This window comes from Panicum virgatum, chromosome 3N (genome assembly GCF_016808335.1).
Source record: "Panicum virgatum strain AP13 chromosome 3N, P.virgatum_v5, whole genome shotgun sequence".
NCBI lineage: Eukaryota > Viridiplantae > Streptophyta > Magnoliopsida > Poales > Poaceae > Panicum > Panicum virgatum.
Window position 1 is genome coordinate 21,825,460 of NC_053147.1, and position 20,048 is coordinate 21,845,507.

The 20,048-nt window shown below is 49.9% G+C and overlaps 1 protein-coding gene and 1 non-coding gene across 2 annotated transcripts; one reads left to right on the forward strand and one right to left on the reverse strand.

The window, feature by feature from the left end:
- Positions 1–14,758: 14,758 nt before the first annotated feature.
- LOC120668315 lies at positions 14,759–14,918 on the reverse strand. Its single transcript, XR_005672407.1, has one exon. It is a non-coding gene; the product is annotated as a U1 spliceosomal RNA (small nuclear RNA).
- A 1,461-nt stretch (positions 14,919–16,379) lies between these two features.
- Positions 16,380–19,985, forward strand: LOC120665072 (putative receptor-like protein kinase At4g00960). The gene is made up of 7 exons (XM_039944501.1): positions 16,380–17,319; positions 17,637–17,777; positions 17,885–18,015; positions 18,440–18,650; positions 18,807–19,044; positions 19,128–19,278; positions 19,391–19,985. Exons 1-7 carry the CDS (start codon positions 16,500–16,502, stop codon positions 19,757–19,759), a joined length of 2,061 nt encoding a protein of 686 aa, XP_039800435.1. The 5' UTR covers positions 16,380–16,499; the 3' UTR covers positions 19,760–19,985.
- The last annotated feature ends 63 nt before the right edge of the window (positions 19,986–20,048 follow it).

Genomic DNA, 20,048 nt, shown 5'->3' on the forward strand with positions numbered 1-20,048 from the left:
GCACACCTCAGGTCAAGGCCAGACTGTTCGAGACTCACCGGCGTGAATATGAGAATTTCACACAAGGGTCGGGTGAGAGCATTGGCGACATGTTTAGTCGATTTCAATCGATTGTGAGCAAAGTCAATGCGAACAGATCTGCTGATGCCCTTGAGTACACAGAGCATGAGAAGGCCCTCAAGTTGCTCTATGCACTTGACCGCTCTGTGTGGGATTTCAAGGTGAACACGATCATCGAGTCTGCAGGCTATGAGACTCTGACCGTGAATGAGCTTTTCAGCAAGCTCAAGGCCACGGAGGTGGATAACCAGACACGAGCCAAGCTCAATGGTGCCCCTCTTTCCAAGAGCATCGCTCTTGTGACTGGCCCAGGTGGATCAAGCTCTAACGCTAACTCTGCTCTTGGCTTTTCTCTTGCCTCTCTGCCCTCTGTTACAGATGAGCAGCTAGAGACGCTGGGCGACGACGACTTGTGCCTTCTCATCAGTAAGTTCCAGCGTGTCTACCACAACCGGCAGAGGCGGAAGAACTCCGGGTGCTACCACTGCGGGGATCCGAACCACTTCATTGCCGAGTGCCCCAAGAAGTCCGGTGGTGGCCAGACCAACAACCCCGACTACTACCGCCACAGCGACCGCGATGAGGGAGGCCCCAACAAGGAGCGTCGGCGCCACAAGCACCGCAGTCGTGACCGGGGAGGACATTTCGACAAGGAGTCGCTCAAGAAGCGCTTCCAATACAAGGCCAAGAAGCGGGAGAAGGCCTTCCTGGCGCAGCTCAGCGACCTCGACAAGAGCTCCGACACCGACCGCTCTTCTTCACCGACCTTTGACGACGATGACAAGAAGAAGAAGAAGTGGGACAAGGATGCCACCGGCTTCATTGGCCTTTGCTTGGCCGCCGGTCGGCGCAAGGGCTTCTGCACCATGGCGGGTGAAGCAAATGGTGCTCGTGCGTCGTCGGGTGAACATGCTACACCGACGCACGTCGACTATTCTCCTGGATCCGAGAGTGATTCAGAGGTGAACTCCACCATCGACCTCCTTGATACTGAGGTTAGGGAGTTGTGCGCCGCTCTCGACAACCAGAAGAGGCTGCTTAAGGAAGCAGCTAGAGAGCGTAGAAAGCTTAGGGCTGAGCTGGCTTGTGCTAGGGAGAAATATAGTGAGGATGAGTGCGCTGGCTGCATATCTCACATGAATGATCTTGTTGCTCTCCGTGCCAAGCATGATCAGAACATCGCAAACTTGGATGTTGCCAAGACCTCGCTTTCTGACATATCTCACGAGCTGGCCAAGGCCAAGCATGAGCTTGAACTGGTTAAGGACGCTCCCATTGTTAGTGATGTGCTTGAATGTGTTGAGTGTCCTATCTTTAAGTCTGATCTAGCTTCTTTACAGTCTAAGTTTGCCACTGTTGTTTGTGAACTAGAGGAGCTTAGATCTAGGCCTGTTCTGCTTGGTGCCTGTAAGCTTTGTCCCACGCTTAGGTCGGAGCTAGATGAGAAGAACGCCTTGATTAAGTCTTTGGGGAAGACTAAGGTCGGTGAGTCTAGCCCACCTATTGATTATCATGTTTGCCCTGATTTAATCTCTGATTTGGATAATTTTGCGGTAGAGAAAGCCAATATGGAGAATGAGAATACCTATCTTAGGGCGATTCTAAGTTGGGTTTCTGCTAGTGAGCCGCAGTTGGGCATGATGATCAAGCAGTTCAAGCGTGGTGATGGGTTTGGGGTCGGTTACACATACACGAAGTCAGACTTTGACAAGTTGTATGGTAAGATTGGCAAGGCTGCTGGAGCTCCAAGTGCTCTGAACACTGCTAGCACGAGCACACAGCCTTCACTTGTTGACTCCGTGGATGGTGTGCTTAAGGAACCATCGAAAGCACCTCCACAGAAGCAGGTTTGGGTTCCAAAGCCCAATGAGCTGAGGAATCCCCTCGACACGCTCCCTGCTGCCGCAGGCCAGGTTGCCCAGAAGAAGGGGGCTGCTCCTCCCCGTCCGCAGGCGAGGCCTCCACCTCCCAAGAGAGAGGTGAGGTACCACTGCGAGTACTGTGATAGAGAGGGTCACCTGGAGGAGTTTTGCTTCAGGAGGAAGCGGATTGTGAGGCGTGAGCAGGAGAGACGTAACTCAGACATGTACTCTGCTCGGGTGCATGGTCCTCCTCGGCGTGGTGGTAGGCAAGATGCTAGGGCGCGCCGTGTAGGTGGAGGACAGAGAGACGGTGGTGTTTACCGTGCTCCAGCAGGTGGTCGCTTTGCCGGTCGTGCTCCTAGTCATCCTCAGTACGGCTATAGACCACGGGACCGAGGCTTTGGAGGTGGTTACGATGCACCACGCTTTCCTCGCGGTGGTGGTCATCAGCCTCGCGGTAAACGGGACAGGGGACATGCTTTTGATCTTGCTAACCCTTCTATAGAGCAAATGGCTCGACACTGATTTGCTTCTCACTTTGCTAACCCCAGTGTTGAGACATTTGCTCACCCTTTGTCTCACTACTGATGTGCAGGTTGGAGGCTTGGAGAACAGGTGGATCATGGACTCCGGTTGTTCGCGCCATATGACCGGGAATGACAAATGGTTCTCCAGCCTCACCCCGATGCGCTCAAAAGAATACATTGTGTTTGGGGACAATGGTAAGGGAAAGGTACGTGGTTTAGGCGCTGTTTGAGTTTCTGATCGCTTTACTCTGAGAGAAGTTGCTTTGGTTTCGAACCTTGGGTTCAATTTGCTCTCTATTTCGCAACTTCTTGATGAGGGGTTTGAAGTTCGCTTCAAGGAGGGTTGTTCTCATGTTTTGGATTCCAGAGGAGATTTGGTTTGCTGGATTTTACCTTGCGATCGGGTTTTCTTGGCTGACTTCTCTGGAACTTCTCTTGGCCCTTCTCGTTGCTTGTTGGCTGGTCCTTATTCTGATATGTGGAAGTGGCATAGGAGACTTGTACATTTGAGTTTCGACTTGTTGACTAGACTTAGCTCACTTGGCCTAATCCGAGGATTGCCCAAATTGAAGTTTGAAAAGGACCTTGTTTGCCATCCGTGTCGCCACGGGAAGATGATTGCCACTTCTCATCCGTCTGTTAATCAGGTGATGTCCGCTCACCCTGGAGAGTTGCTACACATGGACACAGTAGGTCCTTCTCGGGTCGTGTCAGTTGGTGGAAAGTGGTACGTTCTTGTGATCGTGGACGATTTTTCTCGCTATTCTTGGGTCTTTTTCATGAGAACCAAGGATGAGGCTTTCGAGTTTGTTCGAGACTTGATCTTGAGGTTGAAAAACGTGCTACCCCAGGCCATGCGAGCGATTCACAGTGATAATGGCACAGAATTCAAAAACGCTTGTTTTGACACCTTTTGTAGTGATCAAGGGCTCGAACACTAGTATTCTTCCCCCTATACTCCACAGCAGAATGGAGTTGTAGAATGGAAGAATCGGACGCTGGTTGAGATGGCGAGGACGATGCTCGATGTGCATAGGACTCCTCGAAAGTACTGGGCTGAGGCGGTCAGTACCGCTTGTTATGTGTCCAACCGCATTTTTTTGCGTGCTTTCATGCACAAGACTTCTTATGAGTTGCGTTTTGGATGCCAGCCCCGTGTTGACCATCTCAGAGTTTTTGATTGCCGGTGTTTTGTGCTGAAAGAAGGAAATCTTGATAAGTTTGAGTCTCGCTCGTCTGACGGCATTTTCTCGGTTATGCATCTCATTCCAGAGCGTACCGTGTGTTGCTTATTGATTCTAACATCGTCAGAGAGACTTCTGAAGTCACTTTTGACGAGACTGCACCGTGCAATGCTTCTGTCTTTGAAGTTGCAGGAGAAGATGAGCTCGGCACCTCCATCTTTGAAGATGAGGAGGAAGAAGCTGCGGAGGGTGATGCTGAGGCTACCACGCGTGCTATGGACCAAGCAGCCTCCGCCACGAGCTCGGACGATGATGACGGCCCCGATCCGACTACATCTACTTCACGGGGGCCGATCGAGCAGGTGACTCAGTCTTCCCCAGCTGCACCTGAGGAGGCACCAGCTTTGGTTGAGGAGGAGGCGACTTCGACAAGGGAAGCACCGCGACACATTCAGCGTCGTCATCCACCTCAACAAATGCTAGGTGACCTCAACGAGCGAGTCACACAGTCCAAGGTAACAAGTATCGCTGGCTTTGCTCATTCAGCGTTTGTTGCCTCTTTCGAGCCCAAAGATGTTGGACACGCACTTTCTGACTCCAATTGGGTCAATGCCATGCATGAGGAACTCGAAAATTTTGAAAGAAACCAAGTTTGGGTTTTAGTCGAGCCTCCACCTGCTTGTAATCCCATCGGAACGAAGTGAGTTTTCAAAAACAAGCAGGGTGAGGATGGGATAGTTGTTCGAAACAAGGCTCGTCTTGTTGCCCAGGGGTTTTGCCAAAAAGAAGGTATTGATTATGAGGAAACTTTTGCCCTAGTTGCTCGTTTGAAAGCTATTCGGATCTTTCTTACATTTGCTGCTTCCAAGGGTTTTAAAGTTTTTCAAATGGATGTGAAATCTGCCTTATTGAATGGTTTTATTGAAGAAGTGGTTTATGTGAAGCAACCCCCTAGCTTTGAAAATCCTAAGTTTCCAAACCGTGTTTACAAACTTCAGAAAGCTCTTTATGGTTTGAAACAGGCGCCTAGAGCTTGGTACGATAGGCTTAAAACCTTCTTGCTTGCTCAAGGTTTTAAAATAGGATGTGTTGACAAAACTTTGTTCCTCATGCGCTCTGGCTCTGACTTTCTGTTGGTTCAGATTTACGTGGATGATATCATCTTTGGTGGCTCTTCTCACGCTCTTGTCACCAAGTTTTCTGAGCAGATGTCCAGGGAGTTCGAGATGAGTATGATGGGTGAGCTGCAGTTCTTCCTCGGGCTGCAGATCAAGCCAACTCCTCAGGGCACGTTCGTCCATCAAGCGAAGTACACCAAGGACTTGCTGCAGAAGTTCGACATGAGTGACTTGTCTCCTCAGCCGACTCCGATCAGCACTTCGACGGCGCTTGATGAGGACTTGGACGGCGAGGCGGTGGACCAGACGGAGTACAGGAGCATAATCGGCTCCCTCCTGTCCCTGACGGTGACGCGGCCGGACATTCAGTTCGGGGTCGGCCTCTGTGCGTGGTACCAGGCTTCGCCGCGCACTTCCCATAGGCAGGTGGTGAAACGCATCTTTGGGTATTTGAAATTCACCCCTGAATTTGGTCTTTGGTACTCTGCGGATTCTTCTCTGGTTTTAGTGGGCTTTTCTGATGCCGACTTTGGTGGGTGTCGGTTGGATCGCAAGTCGACATCCGGCACTTGTCAATTTCTCGGTACATCTTTGGTGTCTTGGTCCTCTCGCAAGCAGGCTAGCGTAGCGCTTTCTTCCACAGAAGCTGCGTATGTTGCCGCCGCTAGCTGCTGCTCCCAGATCCTTTGGATGAAACAAACCTTGCAGGATTATGGACTGAGTTACGATAGGGTTCCCATCTTTGTAGACAACATGTCCGCCATTAGCATTGCAAAGAACCATGTCCTACACTCCAGAACCAAACATATAGATATCCGATTCCACTTCCTGCGAGACAACCATGAGAGAGGCCAAATAGACTTGATCCATGATATCCTCACCAAACCTCTTGAGCAGGACACCTTTGCTCCCTTGCGAGGGGAGCTTGGGGTTTGTTACCCCTTTTGACCGCTGACTTTTCCTTGGTTAGCTTTTGTAGGTCTTGTTTGTTGTTCTCTTTGTTTTCTAGGATTGGTAGTTGCTTTGGGCATATGCATTGTACATTTATGCATTTTGCATTGACTCACTTGCACTAACATTCCTGTATACATTGCTATGATCTCCTAGTGCTTGCTAGTGAGAGTTTATAAATGTGATCATGTATAGCTTGCTCCACTGTGTATATGACATCATCTGAGTTAAGCTATTTTGATTTGAAAATCTGAAAACATGGTCACCCTGTCTTGGCGACTAGCATGTTAAGGCGTGTTGATATGCTTTGCTATCTCATTCATGCTAGTGTAGCCTTTCGTTCAGCAATTCATACTTGACATGATCTAAAATTGATAAAATTGCTTGAATTGTGCTTGAAATGGAATGGGAAGATCCAGGTGGGATTGCTTGTCGCACTGATCGAGCTTTCGGGACGGCTTACTTTGCACTTGTGAGAACCCGGGCAAGGCTGTGCATGACTGAAACGAGTTGTTATCGCCATAAATTAACAGGATTAATTTATGGGCCGAAAGCAAGATGGGTTTAAAGCAGAAGATTGAAGAAGACTTGTAAATCAGCTCCTGCGTGAGCATCTGGGCCACATGGGCCATGTATCCTTAGATTTAGTTTGAGATTAGAGATAGAGTCCGATCGGGACAAGATTAGTTTAGATTGTTTCCCAAGTCTCTGGACTATAAATATGTACCCTATGTTATTCATGAAAAAAAGAGCGTCATCACGTCTCGCAAACAACAACTCTCAGCGCATCGCCACCCCTAATCCTAGGGTTTCATCCATGTAAGCGCCATGCTGCCCTGATCGCTTTTTGCGATCAGGGCAGTATTGTTCTTGCTTTTACCTTGGCATTACTCGTACTGAAGCGTTTTTGATGGCGAGTAGTACTAGTTATCTTGATGTTCGTAGCATGGCTTTTAGTAGATCTATTGTGCTTCGTTGCTTATCATCTACGAATATCATGTTGTCTCTGTGCAGTCACGTTTCAATCTCATGCTAGTTCTTGTCGCATAGAATTAGTTGCACAGAGGCAACACCCCGCTTCTTTTATGTTTAGTAGATCTAATCTATTATGGTTTGCTCTTATCTTAAGAGTTGGCGTAATATCTGCTAGGTTAGGCCTTGCAAACGGATTGGATGATCCGGTGGTGTAGTAGATGCTTTATCTTAGCCTTGATAGGGATTGTTCCGGGAATCGGCTCTTGCTAGTTCTTAGGCCTCTGTTTTGGGTTATGATTTAGTTGTCTGTTACGTTCATTAGGCCCAGTCACGTGTAGGATGTTCCGATCTAGCAGTGAAGCTGTTACCATCGTGGATTAGATTAGTTAGATTTAATTGAAGCAGCTTTATAGTTATTTGCTTTATCCATCAATATCCGGATAGATACAGATCCAATCTGACACCGGGACTCGATCGGCTCTTTAAAGCCGATGCAAGAGTCGTCCCGGGGAGCCGACCACGGCTCGGACTTACGTTTACACGTGTCTTTGTATGCAGGAAACTGTTTGAAGCACGTTCGCACCCTCCTGATCGGGTATAGGTCAGGTGGCACGCCCGGCTTTCCACAGAATCTCCGGACGCGTGACGGAATTGCGGGCCGTCGACGAGGGAGCAGTGCCTGCCAGCGCCCCGGCGACCTCCCGGCTCTTCGTGTTTCCTGTCGCTGCTCGCCGGTGGGTTTCGACCGACAACACGAGTGTCTTAAGCTTCTGACTGCCTTTGTCATAGGCTTGACCTCGTTGCTAAGTAAAGCATGACAAGCTTTCAACCCCTGGCATTAAAATTGTTTGATATAATGAGATTGCAAAATCAATATTTACAACATGCTTTGATGTTTTTGGCTCACCTGTATGAGTTTGATTAGCACTGTCCTTCATTTCCTACTTGCTAGTGCTAGATCAAGGGTGATGCTTTTATTTCTCCTAAAACTGGAACTTGCCTAGCTCTAGACTGATTCGATATACCATATTAAGATAGATGCATGTCTTGTTTTTGGATGCACACGTGCTTGTGACTAAGTTGTTGCTCATATCATTGTATCCCTGAATGCTTTCACTTACACCTCCTGCATTGCATTCATTGCATAGCATAAGTTCAGGGGGAGTCTCAGTTTCAGGGGGAGCTTTAGGTCTAAGCCTTGATGTGTGCATGTGCCAACAAGGGGGAGAAGTTAGTGTTCGAACAAAAACTTGTTGTGCACAGGGCTTTGAGAGTGCATACATGTAGTGAGAGTTGCACTGGTAAGGGGGAAATGTATTTCAGTGGGAGTTTCTGCTTTGTTTAGCTCCTGGCTTTCCCTCCGCTTCTGGCATGACTGTGTCGAGCCCTGCCTCTGTCTTTGAGGAGTCATGCTTGTGTTTGATCGATTGCGTCGAGCCATTGCCCTTGTCTTAGGGGATCGATCTTTGCTTGGTCAAGTGACTTGTTCTTGCTTCTTTCGAGCTTTTGTCACTTGTTCAAGTTCTCTCTTGTTTCTTTGTTCTTCACTGTTTTTGTTTCAATCTTGGTTCATTTGTGGTGAGTTGACAATGCACTCATCAAGGGGGAGATTGAGGAATGTTGAGTACTCTATTCTGTTTGTGATGAGTGAATTGTCAACCGTGCGGTGTGATCGTGCGCTTGGTCTTTGGATTGCAGGAACACGGGCGTCAAGTGTCGACGGCGAGCTGCCGTGGAGGTGCTGTGGCCGATGGACCGTGCGGTGGATGGAGGTGAAGGGCAGCCGGGACCGGAGCTCGTGCCGGGCGATAGCTGTGGCGTCCACACCTGGATTGAGGGCGCAAGCGGCGACGAAAGGCGGGTTTCTTGGTTTGCGCCACAAAACCAAGGAGGCGGACGGCGGTTGAAGACGCCAAGTCGTGGAGGCACGGGCGTCGGTCTCAGGACTGACGGAGGTGATGGGCGTCAACGGCGTCTAGGGCCTCTGTAGCGAAAATGGCCTCTAATGCCATATTTCAATATAATGTTTTGGTGATTGATATAGACAACACAACACTTGGACTAATATGATTGTTAATATGACCATTCTCAGGCTTTTAGGTTTAAGTGATGACAAAGAGAAGATAGGCGTAGCTAGGCCCGAAGGGCCGCCCCTACGGGGGTTCCGCCCCTCGTGGGTCTCAGGGCAGCGCCTTGAAACCTCTTCGGTCCAAAGGATTCGAAGATTGAAGAGACCGTGAAGAAACCAAGTCAAAACAATCAAGACAAAGATATTTAGTATCACCGGTTGAACCGATGCTAAGAAAATTATATACGTAGGTGTATTGACTTGGAGCACGTCTGGGAGTTTTGGTAACACCGGTTGAACCGACGCCAGGAAAGTTGAATACGTCGGTGCAATAAACTCAGCAGCTAAGGCAAAATCTATACACCGGATGAACCGACGCTAGATATTGGTGAACGTCGGTGCAGTTGTCCAGAGAGTTAGTTTTTTAGCAACTACACTCACCGGTTAAACCGACGCTGCATCGACTGATTACGTCGGTCGATTGAGGTAGCCATTGAAGTATAACGGCTAGTTGGAAAATGCACTCACCGGTTAAACCGGTGATGACAAAAACAGGAGCATCGGTTTAACCGGTGATAGCGCTTTTTGTCATCCTTTTTCCAACGGCTAGTCTGCGGTGTGTGGGCTATATATATGCCACCCCACGGCTCATTTGAGAATGCTGGAGACCAAGGAAGTACACAAGAGCCAAAGATCACCTCCAACCACCATAGAACTTCATTGTACATCATATAGGCTTAAGCACACTTGTGAGAGTGCTTAGTGCTTGTAATAGGGATTAGTTCTTGCGAGAGTTCCCTTGAGAGAAGTCTTGCTGCGGCAAGCAATCCTTGTGATCCGTCATGTGACCCTCCGACTTGGTGTGGAGTGGCAACGACACTTTGTGCGGGGGAAGAGGAGACCCCCTCCTTGGTGGAGAAGCTCCGTAGTGGATTTCGGCTGGGTGATCGAGAAAGACGGTGGTGGTGCACGAGACTCGGTGTCTTGTGGGCACTTGCCTTTGCTTGCCTGCATCGCCTTGGTGGCGTAGTGCAAGATGGTGATCGAAAGAGCCTCGGTGTCCCGTGGACGTAGGCGTTTGTGCCGAACCACGTTACATGACCGTGTCTACTCGGGAGTTTGCATCCCTCTTGCACTTACCTCTTTACTTACCATATTACGTTTCCGCATTTACTTTATCTTGTGTGTCTTTACTTTCCTAGTTAGTTTAATTAGGATTGGCTATAGGTTGCAAGTCTTTTAGGGGTAAGTAGAGTGTAGCATAGATAAACCTTAGCCATAACTAGCATGTGTAGGACGTGTTAGGTTTATCTCATGCAAATAGATTGAGCCCTAGGATAGAAAGCGATTAGCAACCCTATTCAACCCCTCCCCCTCTAGGGTCGGACACCCCGGTGATCCTTACAGCCTCGCTGCGGGCGAGGAGGTGACGGGCGTCGGGCGGTGTCTAGGGCCGTCAAAAGGCCGAGGCAGGAATGACGTCTAGGGCCACGGCATGGAGGTGGGAATCTTCCCGTGCGTGGAGTTTTGACGGTCTTCTCAAAATCGGCCACCTACCCGTGTTTCGCGGACCCCCCAAAAACCGCGAACCGGATCTTCATCGACATGGCGGCATCGAGGGAAAGGTTTCGAGTCGAAGAAAGAAACTCCGCCGTCAGATGAGACCGTGTACATACTTTCGGTTTTGCCCCTACGGGCATTTTAGTGTCTAGTTTGAGTCGAGGGTATTTTGGACCTCTGCGTGGGCACCTTAAATACCCGTCACCCCTCTCCTCTCTCCCTGCGCGCCAGCCACAAACAGAACACACCCTCATCCTGGCGCCCCCTCTCTCTCTCTCTCTTGGTCTCCCTCTCTGTTCCTCCCTCCTTCCTCTCTAGGCTTAGGATTTTAGGGATGGATTCTTGAAGACTTTGTACTGAGATTGTGTGGGAAAGGAGGCCCAATCCTCCTTGTGCCCTCCGGGGTTTTGAATTCATTTCAATCTCGTACGATTTGTGCTTGCTTTTGGATGAATTCGATTTTCCTTTGTCGACTCTTATGCACGAGATCATGATAGTTCTTTGAGCTCCTTGAAGTGATTCTAATCCCTCTTGCCTAGTGCAAAACCTCTAGGAATCACGAGCTTTTTAGGATCGAAGTTCTTGAAGTTTTCACGTTCTTGAGAAAACCCCGTTCTAGCTCGGTTTTTCCTCGATTCCTCTCAAACCATGGAGTGATTCGTCGATTCCTTCCGTGGACATGGTCACAAATCCTTTGTGATCGTGTCTGCAAATTTTGGTGAGGTTTGGACTCGATTTGATCTTCCAATCATCGAGTTTTGGATTGAGCCGAGAGGAAAACCAGAGTTTATGGGCTCGGGCAATATTTCTACCTAACACCGGTTAAACCGACGCTCCGGTTCGAGATCGTCGGTTCAACCGGTGAGTAGGTGTTTCTCACTTTAGGGTTTTCTACTTGTCGTCTTGTTGCACCGGTGCTTTCTCTCCCAAGTGCATCGGTTCAACCGGCGAATGTTTTTTTTGTTGCTGTTCTGCACATTTGACCGGTGTATAGGATTCGGTGAACGTCGGTTCAACCGGTGGGTATTCTGTTCAGTTTTGTTGCCTCTCTGGACAACTGCACCGGTGTTTTGGTTTTGCCTTCGTCGGTTTAACCGGTGCTCGTTGAGTCCGGTTTGAAGCGCCTCTGGACAACTGCACCGGCGTTCGACTTTGAATTTGTCAGATCATCCGGTGTAGCATCGCCAGTTGAACCGACACCTTGTCATTCTCTACATCGGATCAACCGGCGCTCGTTTCTCTCTGCTGCTGGCTCTGCTCATCGGTTGAACCGACGCGGTTCAAATCAGTGCGTCGGATCAACTGGCGAATTATACCGTGCTACTTCTCGTGCTGTTTTTTGGTGATTGCTTCCACATTGGATCTTGGTTGTTCCTTGGGCTTTCTTGTGTTGGTGTAGCTCCTCCATAGCTACTCCACACTGTGCCTAGGACTCTTGGGTTGGGAGTGTACTTCGGGACTAAGCCGATCTTTCCAGTTGCAAGAATTTTTAATCGGCTCCCATTCACACCCCCCTCTGGTCGCCTTTTCGGTCCCTCACCGCTGACTCCTCAACTCAATCATGCTAATGTGTGCTCCATCATTATCCCAAATGCTTGAGCCGATAGGTACAAACAGTGTGCTTCAAATCTTCAATCCTCCATCTCCATATATAATTTATTCCTCCTCCGATTTGTTGCAAGCAAATTGCAGATATCCTTTTCCCTTTAAATTTGAGTATCCAACAATGCTACAAATGTCAGGCTCCACACTGTGGTGCTATAGTTGGCCACAAACACAATACGGCATGACATTATCACTGACTAACCAATAAATTGAAGTTGTTGCCTCAGTTCAAAAACAAAACAGGCATGCCAAGTTAGCATACTTAGGATACAACAAACAACAATAAAAATTAGATAATATTGAAGGGAAGCATGCCTGGCATACATATGAACTATATATATAAATAAAATATATATTTCAAGTAATAAAATTACTGAAATACAAACTAGAACAAATACCACTGACATTGTCATGTGTAAATTTACCTAGAGGCTGCCACCAGTTTTCCATAGGACTCAACTAGATCAAATAGTATTTCAATAATTTATTCCTTGAAATATATATTGTCGGTACCCTGTAGCAGGGATACCCACTCCTACTGCAGCAAGACAGGACTCGCGTAGTCATCCATAACTACGCACTAAGGGGCGGAGCAGCCGGGCCCCAGGCCGGGCCCCAGGGGTACGGCTCTTACCTCACAAGGCCAACGGCCCCGGACCCATTCCTCGCTCTGGGAACGGGTCCGGTGACGCCACGTGTCCCAGAGGAAGGGAAGCTCCGCTCCAACAGCCGAGGGCTCGGACCCCCCATATGGGTCCGGAACCTCCCCGCGTCCGTCCAGATCTCCCACGCGCGTAGAACCAATATACCGCCGGGGCGGGGTCCGGGGTGCCACGTGTCCCGCAGGCGCAGGCGCGGGCGCGAGTCTTCCACTAGAAGACTCGCCCACCCACCGCATTCAATGCGGGTAGTTGAGGCGTGCTCTGCCGCGGCGGCGCGCGGGGCAGCTTTTGTCAGGTCTTACTGTAGACCGCATATTACTGAGGTACATAGTGCAGCCGTATGCGCCGCATCCGCGCAGAGCCCGTCTGCCGCATTAAATGGATACGATGGCACGTCACCCTTTCATCGTACCACCTACGCCTCAAGCTACATGGCCCGTTCAGCTACGCGGCAGGCTACGCCGCAAGCTACGCCCTGGCGCCGTTTCGACAAGACAGGGCATGCTATGCCGGACGGAAGATTCCCACGGGCAAGACAAGAAAATCCCGGAATAAGATCTTTCCCAGACGTAGCTCCATAATAGCGCTAGGCCATTCGTATTAAATACAACATCGTTGGGCCCAGCTGTCGGGGACTCAACGGCCATGTACGCGCCTCCCTTGAAATATAAAAGGGAGGCGCTCGCTGCACACTCGGGACAGACTCCGAACAATCCCGTTCTCAACCTCTTGAGAGCACAAGCAATACAACACACAGTGGACGTAGGGTATTACGCTCTGGCGGCCCGAACCACTCTAAACCTGCTGTGTTCATCGTGTTCTTGCATCTAGATTAGGCTAATCCTAGCTACCCCCGAGTACTCACCCTCTGGGTTTAGTCGGGTGCACTACGCCACCCGGCTGTGGGTTTGCACACCACGACATATATTTTATTTAAAGAGTTATCTAAAATAATCATTTCAATTAATATAATAGAATTGCAACAAAACTATCAGTTTGCCATAGGTAACCAAATAGTTCTGAATCAAAGAGTGGCAGCAACCAATGGCAATATCTTTCATTTTCATGATGTATACATGGTAAAAAACAAATTGATAAACTGCTGGTGGCAAAACAAATTGCTAAACTGCTGGTGTCACTAGACAGTTCAGTTTTTAGTATATTCGGCCTCATGTGACGGATGCAGCAATTCTTTGTCAGTTCATTACCAGGTGCTATTTGTTGATCTGCATATTTGTATGAATGTTGCCTGATCTGCTTGATACTAGATGATTTACTTAATATTAATCCTAGAAGGATGCCATTATAGCATATACTATATGCAATGGCGGAAGTTGATTTCTGATGTTTACACAGTTGTTTGGTCTGAATCTGTGAAATTGTATTTTATTCAGATCCACAAACTTCCCATGTTCAAAGTTAAAATCTACAGTGAAAGTAGAAGATGTCCCAAGAAGAGCAAGCCTTGAGTGAACAAATCAGCTCTTCCAGAATGAAGGCACCATGTACTTAGCCATGAAATTGTCCTGGGTTTAAAGAGAAGAATCAGGATGACCGATAAATTCTCTAATTACTAACTATTTAGTGATTCGTAATTATCCATACAAAGTAAGTAAGATGAGTTTCAGGTGTGACAACTGAAAAATTTGTCACTCTTGCTTCTATTAGTGACCAATGATGAACTATGGAGCAAACGCAACAACCAGTTAAATTCTCTTGCAGCTTTCATGTCAAAGAGTTCGGTCATCAGTTTGGTGATGACGGTGACCCATGCATATACAAACTTGCATGCAATTATCCAGCGGTCTGTAGTCTTCAACAAAAGAACATTACTTTGCTTGGAGGCAGCTCAGATGCAGCTATTGTATTCAGCTTCTAAAATAAAATTTTCCTTCCTTTGAATGTTCATACCTAAATCTCCTATGCTATGGTAGTATAATAAAATTTCTTATTGTACTAATGGTTTAAGTTATACAAATCATTGCCACACCTAGAATTACAGCTTTCAGAAGAATACAAGTTGTACCACTAGCAACTCAAGGTCAAGAACATGATTGATATTTTCAAATCCTGGACTGGCTCCAAGAGAGGGCGCGGCAAAGCCTAGGCGCAGAAAGGAAGAATGAGAACGTAACTAAAAGCAGAATATGCACCAAGGAAGACCAAAATTTAATTTGATAGAATTGGCAGGGGCCACGCGAACACATACCCCTCTACCACAAATTATGATGTCCACTCTCCCACTCGGGGAGATGGTAAGCCAACGCACCCACCAAGTGCAATGCGGGCCATTGACCTAGGCCACGGGCCTTCTTGATCGCCCGTCGACCCCGTCCAGGTAAGTATGGAGCAACGGTGCACGGGGCGCTCATCTTATAGCGGGAGCCCGCGGCGCATCCCGCCTCTCCAGCCGAGGGGGTACTAAACCCGCAGACCAAACCAAGACCAAGACAATGAACGATTCTTCTTCGCCCTCGCCTTGACGTAATGCCACCGAGTCCTCGTGGGCTTGGGAAGTATGTATGGACCTTCTAATTTTGGGCCGCTAGAAAACAGCAAGACTTGCGGCCTACAGCTTCTCGGTTGTCCTTCCTTCCTAAAACATGGACTCCGTTGGGCATGGAAGATGTATGAATATGCTAGGGGCCTGATTGGTTCTCTGCTCCCGGCAGCCCTGGCTCGCGCTAGCCATCCAGGCCCGTGCTAGCCAGGCTCGCGAGGTACAACATCAAGTTGTTTGGTTCTCGTTTCCCCGCAGCTAGGCCAGTTAGAGAGCAACTGATTGGTTACACGTTTAACTAGCTTGATCAATCACTTTTGTTTGCCTGGAAGCTGGCCCCCACGCTCGCTCCTGCATCACAGCAGCCAGGCTCACCGCGTACGACCGATTTCCATGTTCCTCCGGCGCCAGGCTTGTGGAAGCCTTTTGCACCGCTAGAGCCAGGCTCGCTACCTCATGCAGTTATCCAAACAGCCTTAAACTGCACCCCGTGGAAACCAATCAACCCCTAGGCATCTCCCGATCTCCCTTGTGTTTTCCCAATTCTGAGGGCTACATGCTCTCTCGAAAGAGAGAAGAATTCCTACACAAGAAATGCCACAATTTTGTATTCTTACACACGAATCAGGTGCACGAGTAAGGTCTTCTAAGCCTCGGCCTGAAGTGAAGAGGTCCATCATTTATTTCTTAATCCAGAGGCGTGAATGGACTGATGCTATGGCCAATTGGCCATCCCTGCTGGGCAGAAAAATGGAGCAATTTTTCTAGTTCGGCTGCGAAAACGCGGACGCAGAGGAACAGTGAACGGGCTACGGGCCTGCTAGACGAGGCTCCGGATATTATGCCGGCCCATGGAAAAGGGGGCTCGGTTGTGTAGCTAGTGCGGCCCATGACATCCCCTTGGGCCATGCTCGAACAACATCGAATTACCAAACAGTTCTTTTTTTTCCTTTTGGATTCTCGTCTAAGGTTATGTTTAGATCGTCTAGGTATTGTTATGAAGTTTTTGGCTTATAGTTTATGAACTGCTAAAATCAGGATTGTAAAAAATAGAGAGCTATTGTGGGTAATTTACTGTAAATTCTAACTAGTAATTTGGCCTTTTGCAAATGCACAAGCTGATAAAAAAAGCTAAGGGGTGAGTGACAAGTCGTGGGATTGTAACAATTTGGGCTAAGATTTGAAAAGCTAGATCTTCATGTTTAGATCAGCTAGAATTTTTTCTTTTTTTTAAAAAAAACACACGATCCAATCTTCAAAAGGGGCCAAAACTTCGTCTCCTCGGTGGCTCGATCGGTCAACGCTCAGTGCCAACACAAGGCTCCTCTAGTCTTATAGAGGACGTCGAAAGCAGAGCACGTTACAGAAAAGCTTAGCGAGCTTCCTGTAGTGTAGCAGTGCAGCCATCTTCCACGGGACCGGCAGCCATGTCCAGCCTTCTCCCCATCCTCCTCCTCTGCGCCTCCCTCCTCGCCGCAACAACCAACGCCGACAACCCACTGTTCACCGACTGCCCGACCAACACGAACTACACGCGCGGCAGCGCGTTCCAGGCCAACCTCGACGCGCTCCTCTCGTCCCTCCCCGCCGCCGCGGCCGCGTCCTCCGGGTTCGCCGAGAACGTCACCGGCTCCGCGCCCGGGAGCCAGGCGTTCGGCCTCGCGCAGTGCCGCGCCGACCTCAACGCGTCGAACTGCCGCGCGTGCCTCGACGGCGCGGCGCGGGACATGGCCGCCAGGTGCCCCGGCCAGAAGAGCGCCATGCTCATCTACGACGGCTGCCTGCTGCGGCACTCCAACGCGAGCTTCTTCGGCGCCACCGACACGTCCGTCTGGGTTTCGATGTGGAACACGCAGAACGCGACGCAGCCGGAGGAGTTCAGGTCGCGGCTCGGCGCGCTGATGCGCAACCTCACGGCGAGGGCGGCGTACGCATCCCCGCGGATGTTCGCGGCCGGCGAGACCGGCCTCACGCCCTTCGTGAACATCTACGGCATGGCGCAGTGCACGCGGGACCTCGCCGCCGCCGACTGCAACAGCTGCCTCGCCGCCGCCGTCGCGTCCATCCCGAGCTGCTGCGACGGCAAGCAGGGCGGCCGGGTCCTCTACCGGACCTGCTTCATCCGGTTCGAGGTGTACCCGTTCTACGACGCCCTCGCCGCCGAGGCGGCGATGTCGCCGTCGCCGGCCCCGGCCCCGGGAGGCGGGTCCGTCAACGGCAGCGATCAGTCGGGCCCAGGAAGCAACGGTGAGTTCAAGGTCTTCGATGTCCTGTAGTCCAGTCACTTTCCCTACGCGCTTGATAGTTGACACTTGCTGTGGCTCCCAAATCCGCTGCTGTCGCGTCGTTGCAGCCGTGCCAGAAAACACGCGCTGGCGTCTTGACTGGGCAAAAATGACGATGGAATTCAGAAAAGAGTCGTGACTCGTGACGTCTCTTGAAAGGCTTTGTTACAAAATGTCTTGCTTTTTGGGACGATGACTGATTTTTGTCAAAAAGTATGAAATGCCTTCTATTCTGAATTTTCGACGGCGACAAAATCGTCGCCGTTGACGTTTCTGCAGGGAGTGATCGTACGGTCAGGATAGCTCTTCTCGTGTCAGTTCTTCCTGTTGCTGTCATGCTGCTGGTGCTGGTGCTAGTTGGTGCCTATCGCTGCAAGAGGAACGGAAAACCACGGAAGCATTCGCAGGTTGCAAGCGCCAGTAAGTGCTTAAACGTCAGTCTAGTGTAGTGCAAGGCTTGAGTGTTTTTTTTTAGCAATAAGGCTTGAGTTTTTCTTCTTCTTTTGTGGGTGTTCTGTTACGAGCAGGACATGGAGATGACGAAGAGATGAGAAGCACAGATTCTCTGCTGTATGATTTGGGCATGCTACGAGCTGCCACCGACAACTTCTCCGAAGAAAACAAGCTCGGCGAAGGCGGGTTTGGGCCAGTCTACAAAGTAACGAACTTTATGCCTGCAACCTGAAAGTTAATCGCAGTAACCTGATAAGCTTTCGCGTTTAGTTCCCAAAAATTTTTGGTAAAAATTACTGTAGCAATTTTCAACCGAAGATTATGAGGACTAAACATGATCTAATTGTAAATCTAATTACACGGATGGACGGAAAATTGCGAGATGAATCTATTAAGCCTAATTAATCTGTCATTAGAGATTGATTACTGTAGCACGACATTGTCTAATCATTGCATAATTAGGTTCATTAGATTCGTCTCGCGATTTTGCCTGGGGGTTGTGGAATGAGTTTTGTCAGTTATCCACATTTAATACTCCTAATTAATGGTTAAATGTTCAAAATTACTGTAACGCACGAAAATTTTTGGAACTAAACGGGCCCTGGCGGTCTGGCCTCAATGTTCTTCAGGGCACGCTGCAAAACGGGCAGCACATTGCAGTGAAGAGGTTGTCAGCAACTTCGCAGCAAGGGCATGTGGAGATGAAGAACGAGGTGGTCCTGGTTGCAAAGCTGCAGCACAGGAACCTGGTGCGCCTGCTCGGCTGCTGCATCGAGGAGCACGAGAGGCTCCTCGTCTACGAGTTCCTCAGCAACAACAGCCTCGACAAGATCCTCTTCGGTAAATCATTCAGAGTTCAGACAGCCATAGGACTACCGTCATTTCACTTCAGAGTTTACTCGACCATTTCGCATGCTAACAAGTTCTTTTTTTTTGGAAGGAAATTTCGCATGCTAACTAACAAGTCGATCTAACTGAACTGAACTGAACTCGCAGATCCTGCACGGCAGCATGAACTGAGCTGGGGGCAGAGGCACAAGATCATCGAGGGGATCGGCCGAGGGCTCCTCTACCTCCACGAGGACTCGAGGCTGACCATCATCCACCGCGATCTCAAGGCGAGCAACATCTTGCTGGACGCGGACATGAACCCCAAGATCTCCGACTTCGGCTTGGCCAAGCTGTTCAACATCGACTCCAGCGTGGGAAACACCAGCCGCATCGCCGGAACTTAGTAAGCTCTCGCCGCGCCGGGCACCAAGCGAAACACCGACCATCTCTGTTCTTCCTGACACGCCGTGCCTTCGGAAAATGCAGCGGGTACATGGCGCCGGAGTACGTCCTGCACGGCATCTTCTCGGCGAAATCCGACGTTTTCAGCTTCGGCGTCCTCGTCCTGGAGATCGTCACCGGCCGGCGCAACGCCTTCACCCAACATTCTGGGCCTTCCGAAGATCTGCTTACCTATGTGAGAGCTGAAATGAACCTCAGATCCATCCAAGCAGCACGAAGAGCCTGACCATTTTGCAAGTGCAAGCCACGTGGTGTTTAACTCTTTGCCATGCTCCGGGCGTGCGCAGGTCTGGAGGCACTGGAGCCGCGGGAGCGTGCGGGAGCTGCTCGACGGCTGCCCGGCCGCGGGGCGGCGGCCGCAGGAGGTCCTGAGGTGCGTCCACGTCGGGCTGCTCTGCGTGCAGGAGGACCCGCAGCTCCGGCCCGGGATGGCGTCCGTCGTCGTCATGCTCAACAGCCGCTCCATCACGCTGCCGGCGCCCAACGCGCCGGCGTACGCGCTCCCCGCGGCCGGCCGTGCGGTCCCAGCCACAGCAGCCGACCGGCGGGGGAGGATCATGGATCGCGAGGGCCAGAGCCCCATGGTGGCAGTGGCAGTGGCAGCTCGGGAGCCGTCCATCAACGAAGCTACCGTATCTGACTTGCAGCCCCGTTGATTGCTATCTATACACGGGTCGGTAATAATCAGCTTATGGACGACAACGATGCGTTGTGATTGATTTTTTTCCTTTTTCAATTCGCGTCACCTTTTGAATACCGGAGTAGTGCTGACGCGTGGAGCCGGACCCATGTGTCATTGACCCGGGCCAAAGTCAAGAAAGACTCATCCATTACCGTGGAAGGTGCTTTATTTGGTGCAGTAGTCGGAAGTTATTTTTGGCATTTTCAGTGTCAAGATATACATATTTCCAAAGTTATTAAAATTTAGAAACACTATTCACATTG

What these genes read in the sequence shown, in the direction of transcription:
- LOC120665072 (XM_039944501.1), top strand. Translation starts at nt 16,500, where the DNA reads ATGTCCAGCCTTCTCCCCATCCTCCTCCTCTGCGCCTCCCTCCTCGCC. An exon ending in GGTTTGGGCCAGTCTACAAA is followed by an intron (nt 18,016 to 18,439) that starts GTAACGAACTTT and finishes AATGTTCTTCAG; the next exon opens with GGCACGCTGCAAAACGGGCA. An exon ending in CCGAAGATCTGCTTACCTAT is followed by an intron (nt 19,279 to 19,390) that starts GTGAGAGCTGAA and finishes GGGCGTGCGCAG; the next exon opens with GTCTGGAGGCACTGGAGCCG.